Source organism: Vidua chalybeata, chromosome 1 (assembly GCF_026979565.1).
Source record: "Vidua chalybeata isolate OUT-0048 chromosome 1, bVidCha1 merged haplotype, whole genome shotgun sequence".
NCBI lineage: Eukaryota > Metazoa > Chordata > Aves > Passeriformes > Viduidae > Vidua > Vidua chalybeata.
In genome coordinates, this window is record NC_071530.1 from 18,551,365 (window position 1) to 18,578,954 (window position 27,590).

The 27,590-nt window shown below is 36.8% G+C and overlaps 1 protein-coding gene across 3 annotated transcripts in view; it reads right to left on the bottom strand.

Moving 5' to 3' along the window:
- MLLT10 (MLLT10 histone lysine methyltransferase DOT1L cofactor) overlaps nt 1–27,590 on the bottom strand; it is a 124,049-nt gene that overhangs the window by 5,402 nt on the left and 91,057 nt on the right. For all 3 annotated transcript variants that reach the window (XM_053934963.1, XM_053934954.1, XM_053934944.1), the window contains 7 exons: nt 26,711–26,889; nt 13,422–13,539; nt 12,021–12,093; nt 7,385–7,539; nt 5,322–5,510; nt 4,809–4,897; nt 4,325–4,683 (listed from right to left, as the gene is read on the bottom strand). In XM_053934963.1, coding sequence (XP_053790938.1) covers nt 4,325–4,683; nt 4,809–4,897; nt 5,322–5,510; nt 7,385–7,539; nt 12,021–12,093; nt 13,422–13,539; nt 26,711–26,889 — 1,162 coding nt within the window. The remainder of the gene's footprint in view (nt 1–4,324; nt 4,684–4,808; nt 4,898–5,321; nt 5,511–7,384; nt 7,540–12,020; nt 12,094–13,421; nt 13,540–26,710; nt 26,890–27,590) is intronic.

Consider the following 27,590-nt stretch of genomic DNA (forward strand, 5'->3'; position numbering starts at 1 on the left):
AGGCTGTAAATAAAGAGTTTCTTCAGTTTACTGAAGAATATACCAGTATACCAGTTTACTGCAAGACCAACAGCATGAACAAGGGTGTGCTGGGAATATAAGACCAGGAAGACAGCTGGATTTCCTCTTTCAGTACAGTCTTAGCTTTTACTGGTTTTAAACACCCATTAAAATATTAAGGTGTTGTTTCATGATAATTTTTCAACAGCAAGATAAACCTAAGTATTTCCCTTTCAACTGTACAACTTCTGTCCCCTCCCCTCATACTGGGTCTTTCACAATGGGCTGCAACCTGTGGGAACTGAGCTTTAACCAATACAGAAGACACTGATAGATTCTCTATTAATGTAGATGAGGTCGCTGTGTGATGCAGAAGTTCTAGTAAGAAGGTGTGCACAGGATTGCTTGTTGGGATTGGTAGTAAGGAATTACTCACCTAAATCAGTCACAAATCCACATCATTAGCCTACAATCATGTAGCTCCTCAGGGCATAATATTTAACTTGCATTTTTAAAGCAGCCAGCAAAGTGTAGCCCAACTCTGCTCTAATCTGACTTTGTATTAACTAGCCAATATGAAGGTACCCAAAGCACCACCATTCTCTCCTAGTGGGATAGGACAAGCCACCTATAAACTTTGTCTCATACTTTGTTGCAAGGTCTCAGCACTATGGGACACACCTCCGCTCTTATGATTTCCTACCAGGAAAAGGAAGCCTGTGCCAATTGTAAGTTTATGGGGTTGGATGGAATCCACCCAAGGTTACTGAGGGAGCCGATGGAAGTGCACACAGAGACACTTTCAACCATTTTCCAGCAGCTCTGGCTGACTGGGATCTCGAGATCCCAGCTGACTACAAGATAGCAAATGTGGTGCCTGTCTAGAAGAAGGGCTGGAAGGAGGATCTCAGCATCAGGCCTTGGCAGTTTGACCTTGGTGCCAGGGAGGGTCATGCAGTAGATCCTCTTGAGTGCTATCATATGTGCAGGACAATCAGGGGATAAGGCCCAGCCAGCACAGCTTTGTGAAAGGCAGGTCCTGCTTAACTGACCTGAACTCCTGTGACAAGATGAACTGTTTGGTGGGTGAGGAAAAGGAAAATGCTTTTACCTGGATTTAGGTAAAGCCTTTCACACTTACTTCCCACAGTATTCTGACTAATATTACTATTATTTCCTTCTCCTTTTTTTTACCTCACTTTTTCTGTATTCTTCTATACTGGAATGAATCTTCTCTGCTGTTTTTGTTCATTCTTTTATCCCATTCTTTCTTTTTCCCAGATCATGTTTTACCTTTGCACTTCTTTTTTCTGCTGTTGTTCTCCCTTCTCTTTAATCACTCTGCCTGCCTCTCTTGCTCTGCATTGGCACTTGAAAGAAAATACCCTCAGTCAGCAGCTGAGATCTCAGTGTCTAGAAACAAAACTGAACTGCAGAGGACAAAATGCTGTGGCTCCCAAGCTTCCCAGAAGAGACAGTTCACTGGATTTCACCGAGCCAGCTTTCACAGAGCTTTCTTTAAACCAGATCAGCCCGGAATGTAAATTCAATCCTTTCTAGCTTCTCATTAAAAGGTACATGATCAGTCTGAAACTCTCCATCCTACACTCTTCTCTGGCTGCGAGAATGTAAAGAAACAATCCTATCTCTTTCCTCGAATCACTTAATCTCCCACTTGCTGGCAATCTGCACTAAGCCATCTTTTTTCCCAGAAAAGGATCAAGTATTTTCCTCTGCCAAATGTATGTGGGTTCTTTTACCTACAACTTAAAACTCTCCAACAGTGTGCAAATCAGTGTTTTCTCACCTTGTGCGCCACAGTTAAGAGTGTTCATATAAGGACAACATGCATACAGATTCTTCATGTGTTGGTGAACACTCTCCCTATTTTTCACGTTAAACTGTTGGAACAGATTCTGAAGCTGGGGATGTTACTGTAACAAGGAATTTCCAGGAACATCTGGCAAGTCTTTTAAAATTATAGGACAATACCCTGAAGTTAGAAAGCAGGGCTGAATTCTCATGTAGCTTTCCGACATGTTGCTAATACTGATTTAAACCACCTCCAACCCTGCCGGCAGCACACAGTCCAACCAGGGTCAGAGAGCTCACATCACCACAGCACCAAACCTTTGAGCCTGCCTGTGCTTGGTACCATACAACCTTCCCACCAGGGCAATTCAAAGAGCAGGGGTACCCTGGGAAATTTAACATTAAAGAAATAGTCAACCAATTGTCACTGAAGCAGCACCAAACTCCAGCCTGGCAGGTGTCCCATAGAGTTCCAGAACCAAAAATTTCAACCAGTAGAAAGTATTTTTTGTCTATTTTTTTTCCTTCCTTCAAAATCATCCCAGAGCCTCTTTGCAATTTAGTTCCCATAACAAAAAATGTTTTTTCATGTATTTCACTATAGCATTTGTAATGGGCCAATGAGGAATGCACATGTCATTATCAGAATCGTATTAGCACTAACATTATGGAACTTTTCACTTCTAAACATACAGCCAGAAATACTGAAAAGTCACAGAAAATGAGGTTAATTGTGAAACACCTCAGAAGGAAGAGTGCCTGGGAAATAATGTGGATAAGCTCAAATAAAGCAGAGAACTGCATGGAAAATGCACTTTTAAATTTAATATAAACATTAATTTTAAATTAGTATTATTGAGGAAGCAGTGCAGAAAGAGATCATGCCATTATAGAAACAGAGAAGTGGACGTGCTGACAGACTTGCACCGCATAAGCTTGTTGTAGCAGAAAATAGGGAGTATTCCAGACTCTGCTAAAGGTTAGAATGAAAGCTTAAAAACAGGATACTGGCTACAGTATTTTGCATGAATTTGAACATTCTACTACTGGGCTACACAATGAAGAGTTACAGCACTTAAAATGGATATTTGAAAAGAAACAAATGAACTTCTGCAATACAAAGAGAAACAAATCATCTGTGTATAAACAAAATCATTTGAGAAAACAGTGGCGTGACTGATATTTAGCATAACTGATATATTCTGGCAGTACCTGAAAGTGGAAGCAGCATGCAACTGGTTAATATGATTGATCTTGTCTAGTATTTCTCACTCTTTCTCACACTTTTGGGGAGAGAATGCAAAATTTTTGTGGTTCTCACAAACCTCTGATCCTCAAGAAAGACAAAAACTTTTCAGGAACAAAATGTCTTTTGTTTATCCTATGAAACTTCATGTTCACAAAGGATATAAACTATGAAAAATACAGGCTCCTCAGGAAAAATGTAACGACACATGCAAACAACAGGATAGAGCTGAAAGTATCAGATTTTATGAGCCTACTGAAGCAATACCACACAATGATACAGTACACAAATATTCAGGAGCTGCCAAGCCAACAGGAAGCAAAGAAACTGGAAAAAGAAGCTAGGAAATTAGGGATCCCTTGCATCATTTACAATCTCATATGTCTTTTTTGATGGATAATCCACCATAATCTCCAAAAATAAACTCTACTTAAAGACAAGTAATCCACTCCCTATTTACAGGCACTTCTTTCTACATAGAACTGTAGTTCTCCTTCCTAAGGGAAGGACAGGACAAGGAGTGTGGGGAAGGGGAGCAGGGAGAAAGAGTTGGCCCAGTCTCTGCTCTATCCCAAAATACTTCCAGACCAAGAAGTCCATTCCTCCTCCCAGAAAGCAGCTGTCTCCTTTTGTTACCCATTTGCTTTGCAGCTCAAGCAGCAGCAGTTTATGCTACTGAGGGTACCTGGCTTTGGTGAAAGACTGTTAGGAATACTCACAAATGAATCTTTTTATAAGAACATTGCTTGAAAAGCTAATTTTGTTGGGTTTGAAGTCAGTGCGGGCAACTGAAAACCATGAACTGTATTACAACTCTGGTTAGTTATGCCTATTACATCTTGAATTACATGACCATATTACCCTTCTCCCCCTCCCCCCTTCTTACTGCAACAAATGGTAGTTTTTCCAGTGCTCCTTTAATCCTGTAAGAAAAACTGGCAGGACTAAGAATATTGTTTTCTGAACTAAAAAAAGGAGCTGAAGCACATTTACATAATTACATTTGTTTTGGAATGTGACTTGATTAAAAAACAGGAATTCACTAGGATTCCCAAAAGCTCTAGAGAAAACATCTTTTCTTTAATTTGACTATTTGTGCTTCCATTAAATGCCTCCTCACTTTCAATCACAGGCCAGGAGTAGAAGTTACTTTGACAATTACAGGAGAAGGAATAAACAATGTATTTGGAGTAAGACAAAAAACCCCAGCTAACCCAAAGAACAGTAGGCACTATGAGGAAAAACATAAAATCAACAAATTCTTACCTGTTATTTAGTGTGGTTGGCAGAGGATGTGTTGCATTGGGTGGCACGGTTGCATGAGTGAGAGAAGGGTTCTGTGATATTGTTGCTGGGGTCTGAATTACCCCATTTAAAGCCCCTACAATTCCATTGATTGCCAGCTGGCTGGCTGGCAGTGCTCCAATTATTCCACCCACAGCCGGCACTGCAGGAATGGTGGAGGTTACAGTCTGCATACCACTAGCCAGTGCCCCCACTGTCACACCATTGACCTGCTGAACTCCGGGGACTCCCGAGCCTTGCTGGGCCGGACTCTGCCCAGCAGGTGGTGGAGTGGAAAGCGCTGATGAACTGCTGGTGCTTTGTCCGCTGGAGGTTATCTCCTGGTGTCAAAACAAACAACAAAGCCCCCTCAGCTGCATAAAATTTCACCTAACACCACAATGCAAGGACTGGGATGAGTTAACTTGTAACAAGTTTAGGTTTAGAAGAATGAAATAAAAATTACCTGATTTAATACAGGAAGAGAATTGTCCGGTAAAAAACTGTTTCCCAGATGAGGGCTTTTACTGCTGTTCAAGGAATCAGTGCTAGGTGCTAAAGTAATTATTTCAAAAAACACACAGTGGTTAAACTTCTGGAACATGTAAAAAGATTCAGAATAATTATTTCAAGATTATGACAAAGCTAAACATAGAAAATGTAAAGTCAACTTTAAAATCATTGCTGAATAGCAGAAATTGCTGAATAGTAGAATATTAACTAAGTAATTGGTGAATCAATAGATTCAAACAGATGTGCTCCAAACTGAAGTAAAAGAGAAACTGCACTGAAACAAGTAGTAACAGTTCAGAAAAATAAACCAATAGATGTTTAAACATTTAACACATCAGCAAATACTTGGTCTGTATTCATCCTACATTTATATTCATCTCATCAACGGCATGCATGGATGAAATAGATATTTCATATAAATACATGTTCAAATTACTTTGACACTTTAATAATCCCCTCTACTTACGTGCTTGTACTGGAAAGGCATGTACTTGATGAGAAGGGCTGGGGTTTGAAGTTATTGTTGGAAAGGGCACCGAAAGCTGTGCATTGAGAAGCTGCAGTCGCTCCTTCTTTGCAGTCAGATTCTTTATCTGTTCTTCCAACCGCCTATTTTCAACTTGAAGTTGGTGTAATGATTTAAGCATTCCTAAAACTAAGATAAAAATGCATACATTACATTCCACAACCACAAATAACACCGTCATTCAGCTTTAAATTCTGCATTACATTAAGACTAGCATATATGTGAAAATATAAAATTATTACAGATGTCTGAAGTTTAGTGGAAAGATTTAAGATTCATTTTGAATAATTTAAATTGCAGAAAAAAGTTCACAATGTGTTGTGGTAGTAATTTTGGAATACCTCTACACCCTGGCTTACATACTGATAGAGTAGCATCATTAGGGCCAGCACACATTTTAAGCAAACAGCAGTATGTGATAGCTTAGCCCCAGATCAGAATATGAAACTAGTAGTATTTTAGTAGCACAGGTTAACTGCATAGCTGGGATAAATCCAGCTCAGCTGCAGTATTAGGAATTGCAAACCTTATAAAACAGAGAAGACAGACAAGAATATTCTCATATTCAACTAACAGCATAGGCAACCAACAACGTTTATAGAAAAATAACCCAGTTCACGAAAAGGGAGTTTTTCTGATTTAATGACTTGTCCAGTGAATCATAAATGAATAGGAACAATGAAAAAACCAGAAGTCCTCCGAGGTGAAGTTGTCCCAGCACACCTTGGCGGGAGCTGCGAGCGGCGATCTCGGAATCCCCCAGCAGGGAGCACTCTGTGAGCACCGCACTTTACCCCCCGCGTTTCCATAACGAGGGCATCACCTTCTCCACTGACCTGATTTTTACCAAGCACACTTTTCTCAAACTCCCATTTAGTTTCAGAACTTGGATTTCCCAACCAGTACTAGAGTGTGACTGTAAGACTGTAAAGCCACAGGAATAGCCTCCTTTTTTTTATTTTCTTTCCTTTTTTTTTTTTTTTTTTTTTTTTTTTTTTTTAATTCTAAATTGTATTTGTTTAACGTGACCTCTGGAGCTACTACAGACATAAGTCTACTGGTATAGGCACATCTGGTCATTTCCCAAGGATTTAGCTTTTATCCCTTCTCTTCAAGAACATACAAAGGAACCCTCAGTGAGCTCAAATGAGATGCAATAAGACTTAGCTAAACCTGTCCTCCAGCTATCATGTTTAAAGGATTATCCCTGCATGAATTTCCTCACAATTAGCATTTTTGTCAGGATACCATTCATAAAAATACTAACTAGATACGTCTTTACACTACCAATGAGAAGAATCATGTGTTCAATAAAATATAACACAGACCATAACCTGGAATAAAATAATATTTTTTAATATATTCAGTGATTGTCTTTGATACTGATACATTGCTGAATACGGAGATCCACGTGATCTACTGATCACTTTTGCTTTTAACATGTTCATTCTTGGACTATTCCACCCTATTAAACATAACTTGAGAAAATAATAATTTGCTTGCTTTAGGAACTCACAAGAAAGGCAGAACATAATAAAGACATGAAAACCCAGTAGGACATCTGCCTAACATTTGTAAATATTTTCTTTTCAGACAGCAATAGAAGTAGAAAAGCCAGATTTAAAAATAAAAAATAGAACAATAAAAAATTATAATGCCAATTTATATCACACAGTATAAAGAAAAATGGCGAACTGTACTAGAATATTTACAGTAGTGGATCTAAGAGTTCAGAATTCTTTCCCGAACTCTGCAACTGGACCTGCAAGTTACTTCCTCTTGCATGACATAATTTCCCCATTATAAAAATACAGATAATTACAGAGAAGTCTTTTGTAATCTACTGATGCCATGCACTAAGAACTATGGTACAATTGTACACCACAGTCATATTTCAATTCACAGCAGAAAATAAATTTTATTAAAATTCTTGGACAAGCACAGAATAGCAGTTCTGAGTAACAACTGACAAAAGTCATAATAAACATATTGTGAGTACTTACTGTCACTGGGGGTGCCTTGCTCTAATAAAAACTGTTGTCCTTCACTCCACTGCCTCTCGAGAAGCTGTTCTATGCTGGCTGCTACTGGGGGCAAATTTTCCCCACAACCGTTCCCTGACTGATCATAGCGAATCTGCAAGCTGCTCACAGGGGATCTGTTGAAAATATTGCAATTTATTGTTTAAAGAAAAGGATGAAAGGAAATGTATTAGAAAAAGGCTGTTGAAATTTCGTATCTTATATCAGCTCTTAGCACCTACGTATCTTATGCCTCCAAGACTAAGTTAATTCATCAAAATCACTAAGAACTCCTGGTTCTCACTGCCAGGGCTTTAATAAAAGAAAGACATATTATTACAGTGTGAGAATTTATACTGAGAAAGCACATAACCTCTTCTTGCATACAGACTAACAAGACAGTAACTGACAAACAGCATCGAATTAAATTATACAACACACACTTCTACAGCAGGAAACCATTATAATATGGATACACAGGACACTGACTTCGGGGGCAAAAAAAACAACCCACACTGAACTTCAAACCTTTCCCTGAGATAACTGGGAAAAATAAAACCCATTTATTAAAATCATCACATAGAAAGGCTATATATAATTCCACTGACTAACTTGTTCTAAAAACAGTCATGTAAATCTGGATTTTTGAAGGACTACATAAAAGTATTATTTCACAAGAATTAGAAGTTATTCGCTGCCTGTACTGTGAACACTTAATACACCTCCTTTTTTGCTCATGAACACACACAGTTCTAAGAATAATCCCCTTGCCACATGTCTTTTCTCATTCAGGAGAAAATTAAATATTCAGCACAAAGAAAGCTGGCTACCTCTCTCAGGCCCTAGGAGAAGGCTTCTTTTGCGTAGGATGGGGCACAATTTAACTTGTGAGCAAAGGCAGATGTTCAGTGTATTTCTGACTCAGGTTTCTGGTCTCGTGTATGCAAGGTCCTATTCCTCCTACAGGACCAACACCAAAGCCCACTAAAAGCTGGTTCTTGGTTTTGTTGTTGGCTGCTAGGTGGGGGGAAAGGGCTGGGGCGTGGTTTTATTCAATTCCAGTGAGCTCAGATTCTCAGATACTAGTTATTACTGCATGCAGTTAGTGCCATCATGGGATCACAGAGGTATTGTTCCACCCCTAGTGCAAACCTACCAACAAGACCACCACAGTCCCAGTACAGGACAACACAGAGAACTGAGGAAATCAGTGTGTTAATTATGATTACAGTAATAAGCAGTGGTCACAGCACATTAGCTACCTAATGACTGTTGAGAGCAAAGCGATTTTTACGAGAAAAGGTGACTTAAGAGCTCTGTTAAGTATTTATAAATAGTTCCTCTTTTGCATACAGGAAGAGAGTAAAGGACTTGTTAAAACAAAAAGCCCTGATGAATGGATAACCAAAGTAGTGTTTTTTGACAAGAGATGACAAATCAACAGCATGTAACAGTTCAGCACAGAGACAGCAAAAGCAGTCTTAAAATGCACTGTTTACACGATGTGCTGAAGCAGTAAGAAGGAAAGTTTATGCAGAAACATTCTACACAGAGGTACTAAACTTACACTTCACAACAACCCACTTTAAAAAAACAAAACAAAACAAAAAACCCCAGAAAACAAATACATAAAACCACTGAACAACTCCTCCAGAAACTTCTCTCTCTTTCTGCATGTTCCTGAGCAGCACATAATGGTGCCCTAACAGATTCTGCCTTTTGAATTATAAATCACCAACAAAGTTCTTGTTGGGCTTCGGACTGCTTCCTATCAATTTTGAAAAGGCAGAAACAAAGCAGTACATGATGGTATAACCTCTGCAATCCTTCACTGGAAGTCTGTAGAAGGGAAGGATAAAAAATATTAAAATCTAGATCTCTGTGTATTGCAACATTACTCAATCTCTCCTCTTCCAACTGTTCATCCTTTAGACAGGATAGGGCTCCTGCAAACTAGGGTTGAATCCTTATTCCAAACAGTATTTGATCAGAATTTCCAAGAGGATTATAAATGTGCTGTGTGGACTGGTCCAATCCTGCCATGGAGATGAGAACCCTGTTTCACAGCTTGCCTGCTTTCACAATTGCTTTTGATTAAGTTTGGTACAGTTATCCATACTATAGAGCATTAATTAGAAGCAATACTTCATTTAGATATAAGCATGCATACAGATTTCACTGCAAGCATTACATAACACTTTTTTAAATCTAAGGTTAAGTATGAGGTAAAAAAAAGTTTAATTGCTACCTTGGGAAAAGCAGCAATTCCTTTGCAAAATGGAAACAGCTCACATATACCAGGTATATTTATATTTCTCATATATGTATTAAAAGTTAAAATACGACAGCTTAAACATCAAACGCTGTGGTTATATTGGGGTACAAAGATATAACAATATGAATTGGAAATGACCATACAAGCTCATGAGTCACATATGTCTTCTCCGAAGAGCTGCAATCAGCTGCGTCATCAACAGCAAACAAATGTTCTGCAAGTGTTTTTATTTTAAGCAACTCGCTGAAAATCACATGGTCCTTTTGGAGTACTGTGTTATTTATGTATCTCATAAGCTTCAAAGAGAACAGAGTCAGAACTTGCAGCTAAATAATTTTAATAGATAAAGCAGGTTAACATTTGGAGTTGCTAAGTTTCCAGAGAGCAGATTTTTTTAAGTTAGCTTTTTATTCACCATATAAACCATAAACCATATTTTAAGCAACCAGGTAGCCACAGTTACTTATTTACTAAAGCGGGGAAGGTGGGGAGTTACCTGCACATTTTAGAACCTCGACGTACGTGTAACCTCTTTTGTCACGCAAAGGGGTGAAATTCGCTGACTAGTGAACTTAACTGAATGAGTAGGTTTTCCAAATTTTTTCCGTGCTAGGTATTTCAGACTAAATTTTTCCATCTTTCAATTCTGTTACTACAGCACTGATTTCTCCCCCTTGCTTTCTCTCACACCACCCCCACCTCCCCCACCCTTTTTGGCTTGTTTTTGAACAACTCTGCCAAGCAAAATCTCTCTCCTCTTTGCAAAGTGCTACAGCTTCCGTACACTGCAGGAAGCTTTTCAGTTGTGGACTGAGGTGGCCTTTGTATCATCCAGTATTTCTTTAGCATCCCCATCACAACCAGTTGGTATCTTACCATGCTGCAAGTACTGCACTGCATATACCCTGAACAGACACACTATGTAGAAGCATCGTATTTTAAAAGTTTACCTTCCCAAGTATTTGACCAGAAGACAGACTGAACACAGCTACGACCGATGCAAATCATGCAAAGATCAGGTCTTTGCATATTAACTAAGAAGGCATTAAAACTTGTAATTACCACAACATGTAGGCATAAGAGGACTACTTAATATAAAATCAAAAGTTCTGTAATTTCCTAATTGTTGAGCATTTCCCTTTGCAAAATTCTCTGAAATTCCTTGTCTGTACAGATCAATTTATATGCTAATATGAGTATACATATTTATGCTAAGAATACCATCTAATTTGTAAATTCTCTATTTATTATTTTAGAAGCAACACATACTGGAAAACTTAAAAACAAGTTCATGACTAGGTGGTAACACCTAAGTATTATAATGGATAATCTCATCCCATCCAACAAGATGCCTTTGGATTAATTAAGGAATATAATACAAGATCAACAATGCAAGGCATGTACATTAAATTACCTAATTTGGAAATATTTGTTATAAATTACCATAATAAACACATGCTATAGCAATAAAATTCATTATTATAATGCTATTTCTGTGTAACTGGCATTTCTTTAGCTATCCTAAATTTTTTTTCAGGATAAATCTATTTTTCAGATAGATACTTTTCATGGTTAGTCCCTAAGTAAAAAACACGGTAATAACACCATAAAATCTAACTCGGATCCAGTACGGAAAATAAAGCCCTCTCAAACAAAGATTTGCTTAAAATATACAGAAAATATTACTAAAATATTTAAAACACAATATTGGAATTTTATCAGCAAATATTTTAAAACAAAATAACATATACAATTTCATCAGAATTCTTATCTCAAAGTTTTCTAGCAACTGTGAATTGCAGCAGAACAAAAAAATACTTTTTTTCTACAGAAAATTGCTACAAATTTTGAAGTTGTGAAGGAAAAGGAAGAAAATATTTGCTTGGAATTTTTACTGATATTTAACATTTCTTATTCTTGTGATCATTGTTAAGTATATGGGATTCTGGAATTTTGGCAAATATTACTAAACAAGGATTGTGGTAACAAATCTGAGGAGATAAGTGGTACATATGGATTAAATGATAGATAAATCCCTCTAAAGCAAGACTCCATTTCTTAAGTAAGGGAGTAAACTAACTTACCTACAAACCTTAATTTGTAAACCTAATTTCAGTTGATACAAAAGTAAACTTCAGCACAATTTTAGCTCTCTGGATGTATTAGGGATTTCTTAGAAGGATATATAAATACAAAAATACATGTATTTATACACTTTTGTTTATATTTTTATATATATATATGCTTTTAAACCACTTTGGTATTGCTGGTAAAAAGACAGTGAAGTTTGCAAATCTTAAAACATTTCCTCTGCTTGCACTCTCCAATGTAAATAACACTTACCGTGGTGAGAGACTTCCTCTGGGTGATCCTCCTCTGCCAACAAGGATTCGGCTGTTATCTCCAAGATCTTGATCTGCAGTGTAAATATTTCACAGCTGATAAATCGCCTTTTCTTAGATAAGAGTTTTAATATCTGACGTAGATATTTTTAAAATACCTTCAATCTCAACTTCTATCTGTAGTTACTGCTGAAGAGTGAATAAGTAACTAGTTTAAGATTGCTGAACTGTAGCATGTAAGGTGTTGTCCTTACACATTTCTGAGGCTGTACCAGGCCATGGATTATGTTCACTTCTTTCATTCCTTTCAGTTTTACAGCACAGAAGCGTGGTTTGCATTTGCAGTACCCTCCCCTCAGCCACTTTTAATTTGTACGGTGAAAGTAATGAATCACAGCTGTGGACAGCTAATCTGTATGCTTATCACAGCAAATCCTGATGCTCTGTATTTTTTAACACTTTGCATCCCAAAACAACTCATAAAATATATAACGTATTAAACTTACTGTTGCCATCTAACAAGCACACATTATTCTGCAAATTTACTGAAAACTTTATGAAAGCGTATAATTCACTAATTCCTATTTATAAGCAAAGCATAGGAAAGCCCCTTGCTAAAAAGGTAGTAAAACAAACAAAAAAGGCCTCATTAAATATACGAAAACGTTTTGCTTGGAAGGACTCAAAAGGGTTATTTTCCCTATGGCCTCTCAATAAAATAACCCTATCTGCCCCCTTCAAGGTTGCCCTCCCCCTATTCTGAGTCAAGCGACCTCCGACCCCTTGCAGGGCAAAGACATGACTGATCCATTCTTGGTAAACTGCTAAACTCATTCCCTTCCCCCAAACAGGCATGACTACTACGACATGTCAACAAATCCTTACGGAGGGAATGAAACAAAGCAAAGCCAGCGGCTCATTAAAACCGCAGCGGAGAGCCCCCGGTACCAAATGCCAATCGGTAAATATTCACAAGATTATTAAATGCTGCACAAGTTCTCTAACGGGATCTCTTTCACACGAACTTGTATGTAATGCAATTTCATGAATTATGCAAATAAAGGTTTCAACTATTCACGACAAAACCCAGAGCTGTGTCACTCCGGCTGCAAAGAGCTGGGAACTGAGCGCATCAATCACAGGAGTCACAAGAGACACTGGTGCATTCCTGCCTGCTGATGGCTCTGCTTAAACATTTACATTTCACACACCAAGGGAAAAAAAGGGGGAAGAAAACCCGAGCTGTTCCACAGAACCGAGAATTTACTTCCAACACAGAACAACTTTGTACCGACATTTAATAACCAAAAGTTGAACAGGAATCAGAAATACAATTTAACAACCTTTTTAAAAACAAGGAGTTCTGTGAAGCTGCACATTTGCATCGGCAGAGGAAGCTTACCTGCTTGGCTGCTTTCAGACTGAGCTATAAGTGCTGCCATGGCTGAATTTGGATTCAGCCTATTGCCGTACATGTGGGATGGAGGCAGACTGAGAGAAGATCCAGGTAGGGTGTTCGCCTGCAAGAAACCAAATAAAACTTGAATTCTTTTTTAAAATGGGGAGAAATGCTAAATGTATTTTAAAGAAGCCTTCTTAATGCACTTTAACTATTTTTGTAAGTTGAATGCTTTTTAAAACAATGTATTTCAAAGAAAAAAAATATTTTCCATTTGTGGGTATAGGAATAGAATGGCAGTACTTCGGAAAACAGATCAGGTTTTAAAGCGTGTTGTATTTGTGGTTGGCAAGATCTTCTAATTAAAGAAAACCCTTCTAATAAAAAAGTACTGTACAAAATATTAAAAATACCTAAAGTGCATTTTAAAACAACCACAGTTTGGAGGACAGATCTCCTTGTGATCCTGAAGTATGCGCTCAATGCTAGGACTTAGTAGCATGGCGACCATGTGGTTATCCTACTAATTATTTAATCTTATTAAACCATTTACAAAATAAGGGCAGGTAGACAACAGATGTCTCACAAATGCTTGGGTTCCTTACATCACAAGCCGGCTGTGGAGGTCAAAAGGTCCAACTTTCAGCTCTATAGTTTAACTACACAGAGCCATATTTCCTTTGCTCGACTCCATCATTAGTAAAACTTGCACAGTATTTTGTTACTTCCTATTTTGATAGACTTGGAAGCCTGGTGTTTTTTTGTTTTGTTTTGTTTTTATTTTAAAGAACGCAAACAGCCATTACAAGTATGTTTTCTATACAATAGGGGGCTCCGGGAACCACAGCTTTGCCCTGACCCCATATAAGGAACTGTATTTTTGGCAGTTGGCCAGCTCTACTTATTGAAGAGCTCCCAAAGTTTGTGTTCATTCATGTTGCTAACCACAATTCTGAAGGTCTCTGCTGGGATTTGTGCCAAACAAGCGAAAATGAACCCTTAAACAGATGAAGCTAAGGAGGCTGGCCAAAATCTTGCATAATCCAACGCAATAAAAATACCTTCTTCCTTGGATGCTTATGCTTTTTCCCTTTCGAAGAAAAAAATATTTGTGCTAAATGCTAAGTTGCAGAGACAGGCAATCAAAGAAATAAAAGCATGGCTGCTTATTTTAAAGGCATTTTCCTACCTGATAAAATAATTATTTCATTATTTATTGATTATTAGAACAAAGAAGGTATTGGGGGGGTTAGAATAAAATATACACAAACCTGTGTGATCACTGGTTTTTAAAATTAATCTTCTAAGAAAATGTAAACAACCTTTACAAATGAAACTTTTTTTGAAAAACAAAAAAAAGAAGGTGAACAGTAAGGAACTCAATTTGTGGGACATTTTGACATGCATAACTGCACACAAGAGACAGGGGAAACATACTGGTTATTACAGCAAAATATTACAGAGTATAAACTATGTCTCTGGAAAGAATCACGCACTACCATTAACTTTTGGCTTTCTGCCAACATACTAAACTTGATGAATGGACTTTTATGAATTCACACAACTGTTTTCAATGATGCTTTATTTACTATATACTGGTGAGAAATTGTGCCTGATATTTACATTCTTCTACTGTCACAAAGTTAGAAAAAGCCACAAGTAATTGCTTACAATGATCAGGGGTTCATTCACTTTTCAGTTTATAGGTACATGCAAGGTTGCTAGACATGGAACCACAGTGTCACTTCAAATCTGTGAAGCTGTTACTTCTTCTGGTTGCTTGTTGGGGTTTTTTTAAAGAATTCTGTATCTCTTTAGTAGAATTTATCTGAATTATTTTTAAGTCTTAAAAATAATGCAGGCATTTCCACCTACCCAGGTACAACAGCTTCCAAAATACAATATGTATTAGTACTGTGACACTGACTAAGGCAGCAATACTGCACAGCTCCTGCTTTTTTCCTTTAAAAAAATGCCCATAGGCCACTTTCAACTTAACTATTGCTGTTCCTAGCAACCTTCAACTGTTTTCCCCTCAAAACCAAACAAACTTCAGTCAAATCCTTTCACTGATAAAAACTTACAGAATGGACTATTAAGAGATTCAACCAGTATTATCATTCAACCATATCTAAAAGGTCAGACTAGGAAAACAGAAGTTTATATGATGGTATGAGCTCTACTCATAGTTTTGGGAGTTGTGTGCGGGCAGGTTTTAAACTTCAAACACCAGGTCCTCATTCTGTTTAATTTTAGCATATTTCCCTAAAATGTTTCATTTTATTCCAGTAAGTGTATGTACTGCTCACATTTTACACAGAAAGCTCCTATTCTTAGCTCTCAGTCCATGTAATTCACTGCAAGGCTGCTTAAAACTGTGCAATAGCAGCTATATAGTGATTTATGATGGCATGGTAGCTATAATCAGCAAGAGAATACACATTTATTTGACTGAAACTTGCACAAATAGCTTTAAGAATTTTCTGAAAGTACCTAAGTATCTTGAAGGGAGTTGCTAAAGTTTGTTGAGTTAACTATCACACGACAAAACAGAAGACATCAAAGGAATTAAAGGTTTGCTAAGTGGGTTGATATAACAGATCAAAAGACTTAGCAGGATTTAAACAATATCTAAGAACTCGAGTTTTCTCACAAGTAGTGGTTTCACCCTAAGCATTACCTGTTTGCATTTTAAAATAATAGTAAAGGTGTCTTACAAGTTGGAACTACACAAGTTCCAATGCCATCCTGCATATGCAACTCTTAAAGCAAAAAGACACAATAAAATTGTTCAAGTAAGCTGAAGGCAAATAAAAAACCTTTGAAAATACTTTTTTAAAATGGCAATGTAAAATGACAAGAATAACGATTTGTGAAGCTTTCTTATATATGTGACAACTTCATCTTGACAAGGAAGTAGGGAAGGTGGAGGAGTGCTGCATTATTTAAAGGTGAAATAGGAGCTTCATGTTTCACTCACAGTCGAAACAAGCTGTAGCAAGCATTTATTAAAAATGCGCAATCATCCTGTCAATACATATTAAGGTCATAGGACTGACACATGTTCTAAAATGCAGAACTTTTAAGGCTGTATTATTCTTTATTTCAACTGTTTCTATTTAAACACTCAACACAATACCTGATCAAAATGTATGAAATAATAAAAACCCAAGGTTACTAAGCATTTCTTTTGAAAAGGCAGCAAACTTTCCTGAAAATATTTTAGCAGAAGGATTTAAGCCCATCTACGGGTACACAACACACTGCTTTCCTTTATGGTATGTTCAATAAATCAGTAAAGTCATAAGCACCAGAGCAGCACAGAAGGGCAATGCATTGTAATTCAGAGAATGCCCATATGCAGTAAGAAATGATTGATATTTGACTGGTGTTTAAAAACACCTCTTCTACAGCAAGGAGAAAGTACAAGCATATTCTTCTAACTAAAGAACAAGACTTGCAAGTTAACTACATTTAACTCATATATATAAATGTCCCCCAATAGTTTTATATTTGTTTGTATGACTCCAGGACAGTATTTAACACCATGACTATAAAGTTTCCAGAGCATTCATATCTGAACATTTACTCCTATCTGAAATTTCCAGGGAAAGCAGTCCCTTCAATCAAAAGTTACATGTTCTTTCAGCAGAAAAAAACAAAGGGGAGAAAAATGAGACAATACTTAGCTGTATGCAATCAGATTGGGTCTCAAAACTTTGAGACTCTTTGAACATGCCTTTTCCCCCATTCCTTTCAAGTTTCATGCTATGAAATATTTTCTGATAACAGGCCTCATTTCTGTCTCTGCTCCACACCAGTAAGGTTTTAATACTCAGCGTGTGATGAGAGATGAAACCAAGTGTGAACAACTTTTGGGTCCCATGAGTAGGCTGACTGTTGAAGCTGTCAGGTTCAATTGCATCATTCCACATTATTCAATGCCCCAAACTGCTCCCTAATTGTTAGAGGCTTAACATATTCAAAACCATTGTTTAGGCTAATGCTGAAATGCCTACAGTTGAGTTTCCACAGAGAAAGGGGAGGGATTTAATTGTAGTTAAACCATTACTGAACTCTCTTCCTTTCTGATAGGGCAACAAGGATGGCCCAAACAACCAATTCCAAGACAGCTTCTTAATCAGTTTATATCCAATCAACAGCCCTTTACCCCCTCTGCTTTAAAAACTGTCATTGCTATATTGGAGCTTTGCGTTATATCATCACAATGCTTTACAATTAGTGACACATTACCTAATTACGTATTTCTGCCAATATTTATTTGTCAAAAATAATTTCAAAGATTAATTTTATTTCTTGTTTACAATAAAAACATATCATTGTTCCTGTGATTGGGGTCACACCATTTACCAATCATACCAGGTTATTCATGACTGTGATATGAAGTGCAGAACTACCCCCTGCTCCTACTAATACGAAGTCAAAAAATAAAAAGCATCAGAGATACCACTAACAACTACTTATGGCCAACTCCTACCAAAATCATATAAAAAAATTTCGATGCAAATGAAATTTAAAGCTAAATTTTCTGCAAGCTGGTCTGCTACCCTTCTGAGATGTTGCAAACACTTTCCATGCACATCTAGCTTAATGAAACAGGGAAGGAAATTCAAGCACAGGACCAAGTGTTAGCATCAGTTTACTGCATCTAGAAGACATCTTAAGCTGATGCATTTTGGTCTGTGGCAAGCAACAGTTATCTGAACAATTAAATAGTTAAAATCTGCATTGAAATTAAATGAGATTAAACATGAATACATATTAATTCTAGACACATAATTACAATAAAAACTTTATCATGTGCATATGTAAAAATTATTTTATTTTCTTGAGAGGTGAAAAGAGCTGCCTATCAAGTGACACCAGCAGAAGCAACCTTGCCTTGTGTTTCCTACCTTAACTTGGGCAAGTGAAGAAATATTATTTTTATCCCTATAATTTTTAAGACGTTTGCTTGGGTATTGAAGACAATGGGAAGAATATGCTATTGCTTCCTTTTATTCTTTCAGTTCTTATGGTACAACCTCTCTAACTGCATTTAGGAGAGGTGAGGGACCCACCAATACCCATCATCAGTTGCCTCCTTTGAGTTGTCAGCTGCCCCTTGGGATGGCAAAGCATACCCACACAAGGCTGGTCACACCACAACTGATGGCAACACAGAGTCCTGCCACATGGACACCTTCTCATGCATCCCTTCCTGCAACACAACCCTTGAAGATTTTCAAATACAGAATTTTCTTAGAAATCTCAGAATGCTTATCATGACCTCATTTCCAATGGAAAATCAAAAATCTGAATTCTTGTTCATTTTCCTATATGCCAGGAAACATAGGTGGAAGTCAACACAGAAAATCCTTAATAAAATAAGAGTTCACATATTTCTTCTGAAAATGATCATCTGACTTTTCAAAACAACTAGCACAACATAAAATAGTATTAATCTGCAGTAGGATAATTATTATCCATATATTTTGATAAAACTGATACTTTGATTTACATATTTTTAATACATGTTTTGGCTGTCTTAAGTTGAATGTAACTAAATTTAAAGCAAACAGTATTGACCACTTGACTAAAACGACCTACAGCACTACTGATGACTGGAATCAGAGTGAATTTTTACAGCAAACCTCACCTCACCTGCTATCACAATCACCAATGCAAATCAAACCCAAACATCCACTGTCATTTTTTACACATCCATTCTATGAAAGAAACACTGAGATTGAAAAGATAGCCCTCCCATACTGCCACCATTACCATCCAAGCACTCTGAAGCCCTTAAAGTTTGGGAATTTTTTAAAACAGATAATTCAAGGTCCAACTGCACAAAAAATGTTTTCACCACCTAGCCGAAATAAAAGAATTTACTGTAAAGTATAATTAGGAGGTTGGAAACATTAAAATAAAATCAGGAAAAGGGTTTATGGTGTCTTAGAAGAGCAACTTTTCATTCAAAAAGAAAAAAACATTAATTACAAGTGTACAGACTGTCATAATTTAAATCTGTCAGGGAAACTATTTTTGACATCATTCTGTGGATACAATAGTCACAATACTAGTACTTTTTCTCTCCGCAGCAAAAATAAATCCTTTGAACTTCTAGCTGTAATGAAGACTCTAGCTTATGAACAAGCTAATAATCAAATACTATCTTTCAGAATCAATTGTTTTGATTAAACATACAAATAAATCCTTCAATTAAATGAAACCATCTAACCTTCAAACACCAGCAGTCAAGTATTTTCCAAGAAAGGCAGGAATGAATACAACTGGGAAACACAGTGGGATTTGAAAGGCAAAATGAAAAATTAATGGCACACCTGCAGAATCTAATTTATACCTTTGCCCGGTGTACAACAAGGGCACATAAAGTCATTAAAAACCACATGGATAGAAGGCCTATCTTCCAGTAATGTGAAAACACTATAACCTCAACTGTACTACCACTTTGCTCCTCTCATGTTAACTAACTAGATATTATATAAATTTTTTAGCAATTAAGATCTATTTATTTATATACCAGACATAAAGTAGAGACCTAAGAAAACTTACTAGAATGCTACTTCATTAAGAGGTCTTTTTTGTTTTGTTAGGTTTGGTTTTGGTTGGGGTTGGTGGGGGGGTGTTTTGTTTCAGGTTCTAGTTTGTTTTTTAAAGGAGGCTTTGTAGAGATAAGAGCCTGGGGTTCCTCCACAAACCTAACTGAAAACAGAGCCATCATTGCAACACAAAGCCCTTTCACCTTCAGCTGGTTGCTCTATCGTTTCTATCTACCTCTGTCTTCAGAGCACTTAAACTGGATGTGCTCTACCACGGACATGGAAGCAGTATCTTGCCCAAGAATCTGTTTTACTTAAGAACTTTAATCTATATATGAGGAATCTCAATTTCACTCACATTGACTAGCAGAAAAATGACTTCCTTAGGAAACAAACTCAGTATACCCATAGAGGAATCTATTTTCTTCCTATCAGCATTCCAAAAAAAGCCAGACACTTGCAATATGGCAAATAATAGATCCAAGAGAAAAGTAACTACTTTCTAGACAATCTATAATTTCAAAAAGAGCAATAATAAAGAATCAGCTACTTATTCACAAGCATTACTTTTTAACTATCTAAATATCAACAGTCTTTGCTATTTAAGTGATGAAACAAACACCTTCAGTAGCAGAATTGCTGCTGTGCAAAAATGCTTGCAAGAGTCCCAACATTTACACAAGGCCTATAAGGCCACTGCCTCAGCAACCAACTCTGCAGCTTGCAACAAACACGCACCATGCACAATTTTTCAAGTAAGACCTAAACATTGTTTCTTCTAAATAGTTTTATTATTTCCATTGCATACAAACTAGAATATTTCACAGTTTTTACATTCAACACCATTATTATTGTCTCAGGCAGCTAAATTGAAGTCGTGCTACACTCAGTTCAACGAAGAGGTCAATGTGCCTCAGTTGCCTGGAGACTGATGGTTGCTACAGCAGCACCAGATAAGCCAAGCTAAATAAGCTTCAGCTTGAAGACAGAAAACATTTATTGCTAGAGCGAAATGTTGATGCAGTTGTCTCAGCATGCGGCACCATGCAAAACCTCCCAACTGCCTTTCAGACCACCTCTACATTGCACAAGTCTACAAGAAGACAAGCTTTCTGAAGCAAGAGGAAAACAAGATTTTCATTGGGCTAAATACTAGATTACTTGCAACTATGATTCCTTTGTTCTTCTACTTGAGTCACATGTTAGAAGGAATTTTCCCTCTGGCTGTAAATTCTTCCTCCTTGCTACTCTCCTCCTCCCCCACCCCAAAAAATCCTCAGTTAGACTGCATGAAAATAAAATTAGCTTTTTACCCATTTTGCCCAGAAGTAGCTAAAAATTAAAACAGCTTTTAAGTGAGAAACAAGACAATTTTGGTGGAAAAACTTTTACTAGTACAGTTCTTTCACATTTTCATTTTGCAAGACTGGGATTTAAGTGGCTGTGACACAAATATGATTTAGTAGGTTTGAAAGGAAAGCCTCTGTTTTGCACTGACATCCTACACCACAATATCAAACCCCTCTATCTACAACATACTGAAGGATGCATTTAGCACACTTTCCAAATCTAGAAGCACTGGCGATTTCCCGTGGCAGTGAGTCCCAAAGACGAGCAACATGCTCTGTTAAGAATTATTTCTTTTTGTTTTGGATGTGTTGAGATTTCCTTTTGTATCTTTTTGTTACGTTATAAGATAAGGAAAACCAAATAATTTCAGCATCCTAACAGTCTGTGATCCATGTTGATATTTTACCTTTGACCTAGTGGGTAGAAGCCTCTTTCAAGAGACTTTATCATCAAGAAGTGTTTTGATAGTAACATAAAATATGTTAATTGGTTTTCATGTATCCAGCATTTCTATTGATTAGAGAATACTAGTACCACAGTAAGGATCTAATTTCCTTTTTCTGGAAGCATGCTACTTAAACCATGCAACATCATTATCTCCAGATGTTTTATTAGTCTCTTTTTAATTATCACTCATATTAAAAGTAATACAAACAAACAAACAAAAAAAAAAAAAAACCACACCAAACCCCAACAAACAACACCCCTTCCCCAAGACCAAACCAACAACATACACTGTATGGCAATGTATAAACTGAACGTAATAAATTAATTAGCTTACTTATTTTGGAGAAATTTGGGAATATATCAACATATGGTCATAATTGCTGTCTATGCTATGCTTTACCTTAATGACTAATTACTAAGAGGTGAGAAGTTTCCCAACAAGGCACCCACCAAATATACAGTAGAAATCGATACTATCTGCACTCTGGACTTCCTAAGAGCTCTTATGGCATTCAGTATCTCAATGATTTCTATGTTAACAGACTTCAGAAAGTGTCCTGAAAAATATGTTAAAAGAGAGTAAAGTTCTTCTTAAGTTCTGGAAATCATCTCTGATTACATGTCTAATAATGTAATTATGCGAAGTTACTTTGCACTGCAGAAAAAAAGGATTATTGCTTAAATTAGTTTGTTGATGTTGTGTCAAAGCCTCTAGTTTTGAGATGTTCTGATCCAAAGGTGACTACAGGAGTGAGTATTACACCAACTCTTAATTTACACATGGTTGAGATGTGTATCTTTGGGAGCAGAGCAGGAAACTCAAACAGCCAACCATCTAATGCAGGTCACATCTGTCACACCTTAAAGTCCTAGAACTGAAGGCAGTTTGGCTTTTTTTTCCATGTATTTATTCTACTCACCAAAGAAAATTTGATTAAACACTGAGAGCTGATAGACCTGCATTTTTCTAGAGTATCCACAGGCAGGATGGCCCAGAACCGTCCCTTAAAACAATGCAGGTCTGCCCAGCTCTAGCAAACTCCAGATGCTTAACCTGAAACTTTCGTTCTTTCCTTCCTCATGTTTACTTTGTGCTGAATATTAAATTTTTTTAAAAAACCCCACAAATCTAAACCAACAGGAAACAGACTATGTACCTCTGAACAAAAACGGGAAACAGAAGTGGACAAAGGATTATCTTCCTTGGCCATACTGAATTTAAGAATGCAGCATCCATAATTTGAGGTTACAAAATGTAAACTGCAAGCAATATCAATCAGGTAGGTGCATTTTACTGTCCCATGAAAATGCTCAAACCCCCCTCCTGCAGACTTGCAAAAACCCCTCTCAACTTGAGTTTTCAGCAAAGGAACATTTACTTGTTTAAGATGTACTATTAAGTTCATAATTCCACTCCTGTTGTGGAAGGTATAAATAAGATTGGTCCCAAAACTGTTCCTAACTTCTCTGTTGAAAGGAACAAAAACTAAGAATAGAGTTCTTATTTCCTGTCTTTTCACTTATTTTCCCATGAGTGCCAGAATATAAAATAAAAAGATCAAGAAAGTTCCCTTGATAGCATGCAAAATGATGAGCAGACTTAAACTATGACAAGGAAAAAACCCACTAAAAAAGGAAGCCAAAAATAGTGTAGACTAGTAATTTGGAGAAAGAGCAGGGGAATACAGAGATCCAAAATTAGGGACTAGATTAATTCAGAAAATGAGAAAATAAAAACCACAGGACAGATGCATCTGAAACATCACATGCCCTACATTCAGAAAAGATCTCAGATTCCTTAGCTTTCACATTCCTAGGTTGTTAACAAATAACTCCAAATCTACCAAAAAAGAAAAAATGTCTTATCTCCCTCTAGAAGCTGGATCAAAGGAGGATAACGACCTCCATTCCTTCATTTATATGAATGCTAAAGAAAACCTTAAGGGCTTTTGTTCTGCTCCTAATGGAAGTAAAGCCAAAGGAACTCTGGAAGAGACAATGGAAGTGATAAAAATGTTCTATGGGAACATATTTTTCCCAAGACCTTCTCTTTAGAATTTCTTAACACCCTTTAAAAAAAGAGACATGCAAAAAAATCCTTCAAAAATTGACAAATTTATGATATCCCCAAAATCATAATTACAAATGCCCAACAGAGATCTAAAAAACCAGCTGAAATCTTACAGGATGCACCTTAGGAGCACATCTTTGAGGCTATTCCAAGAGCCCATCTGTTAACAAGACCGAATAAGTGAGCAGACAAGATTTGGTCATACTTGCTCTCTTAACTAATAGTTTAAGTAACACCTACTTTTTAACTATTATTTTTTACCTGCTATAGAGGTACAAACTTACCTTAGCTTATAACCCAGGATGATGGTTTTCTTTAATCAGAACACTAGACAAGAAACATATTAGCACACTCTTATTTGAAGACTTCCATGGTCAAGAGGTGGGTAAACATTGAGAATACATCCACAAGAGCCCAGTAAGCAGAAAGCACTCTGATGAACTTTGCAGAAGTAAGTAGGTAAACCCTAACCCTTGACATATAATCAGTCATTTATGCTAAATGGGAAGCAGATGAGGGGTAGGGGAAGAGATTAAATTAAAAAAAAATAAAATAAAAAGGTTGCTTCAAGTGGAGAACAACTGCATGGTAAACTAGGGTCTCCTGACTGAATCTCTCCAAGGTAGTACAAACCTTATGCACTGAAAGAAGACTCACTGAAGCAGTGGAGGACTTTGTTAATTCAAATATAGGACCTCACCTTTATGGCTGTCAACCAAAACTCACAATTTCAATCTCCCTGTATATCTCAAACTCAAGATTCTTTAAATGGTAGTACCTCTGAATAAGATCCTGACAAGTAAATCTATGACCACTTGAAAACAAGTTTGGTAGTGAGGTAAAATACACAACTCCTTTGCTTCTTTGGGGATTAAAAAAAAAAAAGCCCCCAAGGCAACTCTCAAGAAACAAAGGCAAAGGAAGGACAGGAATTTTAAGCAGTTAACCTATGGAGGGCTCTCTAGTTCAGCTAAACAGTAAGAGAAGGTCCATCTTCTAGGGTATACTTCTCTTTTTTTTGTGACAACGTGAGGGAAAAAATATTATGGTATTTCTCTTCCCGATTCATAAAATACAGGTTTTGTTCAACTGCTTTTTCAATCTGTTTTTCTTCTGACAGAGGTTAAGAACAGAAGTGATGGTGCACAACTCTTCACTATTTAACTTCTCCATGTCAGTTGATTTTACAGACCTTTGTCATATCCCATCTCAGTGTCTCCTTTTGAGGCCAGGAGTACCTCACTATTTACTCACTCCTTATAAAGTTGTTCTTTGCCATTGTTCACTGCCATGGCTCTTCTTGTACCTCTTTTGGCATGTACCGTATCTGTTTTGAATAGAAACTGTCCTTTCCCTTTAACACTGATTTTATTTGCCCTCTTACCACCTTGTCAACATAGGCTGGTGTGGTCTTTCAGCAATGGCTGACTGCATAACCCAGCATAATCACCAAACTTGGTGTGTGTTCCTCCTCCTCCTCCTTTCCCCAGATTATTTATGAATGCATTGAGTTGTACAAAAGGCCAAGTCTGTCCAAGAGTCTTATGGAAAACCTCTTCTCTGTGAAAACTGAGCACTGACTTATTTGTTTTTTAAAAACTTTTAACCTGCTACTAAACTATGACACAACCCCTCCCCCAAACCCCAAACTGTTCAGTTTAAGTGTTGCCAGTGAGTTAAGAGTGTGTAATGATCTTGGGAAATGGAAAAAAAGGGAGAACGTCTGAAGTACCAAATTTTTAATTAATTTCTTTAAAGTAGTTTCTATCCATTTGTGCAAAAGAGGTACCACTCAATTTTGGGTGAAACCACCTTACTTTAGAAAACCAGTCCAGAAGAATGATGTAAAAATATGAACTGCCACCTATAAGAACAAATTGCTATTTGATACTGAAATGTAATCTCTGTTGGTCTTCACATAGCATTTCTGCTATCCATGCACTACACACACCTGCTTGTGCACACATAAAGCTTGATTTTTCCATGTTTATATCCACTATCTTAGATCACTGTAGATAAATTACAAGTTCATTCCTTAAAAGCACACAAAAATATACATATTTGATACATTCATTGTAAGACAGATTCCCATCAGAAAATGAAATATGCAAGAAATAAGGAATATAAAATCATAATGTACATTGTAGTATTCCTTCGTACTTCAACAATAATCATGGTGACTTCCTGCAACTATAACTTCATACTCTCTTATCTTGACAAATGTAATTTTGTCCAACTCAAATTCATACAAAAAACTATCATAAAGGTATTTTTTCTGGTTCATTACTTCAACTATGTCACCCTTCTGCATTTCTCCCATGCCTCCCTTATTCCTTCACCATCAAACATGAACTATTGATCTTCATTTGCATGACTTTGCAAATACAAAATTATAATATGTATGTCAACATTCATTTGTTACCAAGATGTCAGCCTTGGCCATCTCTTTGCCAGGCCTAGCCGAGTTGCCATTTGTTAAATCTCCCAAACAAACCACTCTTTTAACTGATACCATCATTTTTGCATAAAAAAAGGAAAACTTTACAAATTTTACTTTTTAAAATCCTTTCTTATGTTCTGATTAAACATTGGTTAGAACACTGATGAACTGCAACCAGCATTTATGCTACTAGTCATAATAAAGTTGTTATTAATAAGCACTTCCTCAGACTACATTTTAAAAAATCTATGTGCTCTACAAATTAATACCGTGCGATACCACGGGGAACTTCCAGCCACTACAACATTTCACAACAAATATAATGTTTGTTAACCTATTTTCCAAACAAATTACAGTTTCTTTTAACATTGAAATTAAGCAGGTCAGTAACATGGTTTTCTATCTTGTGATAGTTTACCTGAGTTGCAGCAACAACAGTAGTTATAGAAGGCGCAGTTGAAGGTGATAGAGCTCCCACTTGCTGCAAGTGGCCTGAAGCCTGCTGAGGTAAATGAGAACTGGAAACGGGAGTGCTAGATCCTGAGCCAGATACTGCATTTGGAAATGATACTGCTACATCATTGCTGCTAAAAATACCTGAAAAAAATTACAAAAACGATTACATGCATCTCTCTCTCTCCCCCTCCCTCTGTTTACTAGTAACCATGTAAATATGCAGTAGAAAATTAATCAAGACAAACAAGATCACTTAATACGTAATGCAGAAAGCTCCTGTGTAGAAATTCTAGCCATGCTGATTAACAAAAGTGCTCTCGTCATTTAACATTCTACAGTTCAGGGAACACAGATTGATTCACTTTTAAGTTTTTGTAAAACATGTGTGATAAATATTTATGTGCATTACAAACTGCTCAAGTATTAACAGTGGCAGAATTTTTGGCTAAAATGCCTGCCTTCAACTGAATCTGCTATCAGAGTTTGTTCTTTCAATGTATTACTGTTAACTAAAAAATGAAGTATTGGGCTATATAACTGAACACACACCATACAAATGGAAAAATACTTTTTAACTTTAAAGTAAATATTACTAAACAACATACATTTGTTCAAAACTGTAATTTTGGCAACTAAGGATTGCTTGTGCTTTTTCAGAAAAATATTGACAGCAAGTCTGAGGACAAGGTACTCAGATTTGCCAATAGAACTGGTGGTATTTCATTTATTCACGAACTATAATTCCATCCATGATTTATACAAATGCTTGACTAACATTTCTGCTAGAACAGCCAACAAATAAACTACTAAACACGTTAACATTAGTCAGAGTTGTAAGTTAG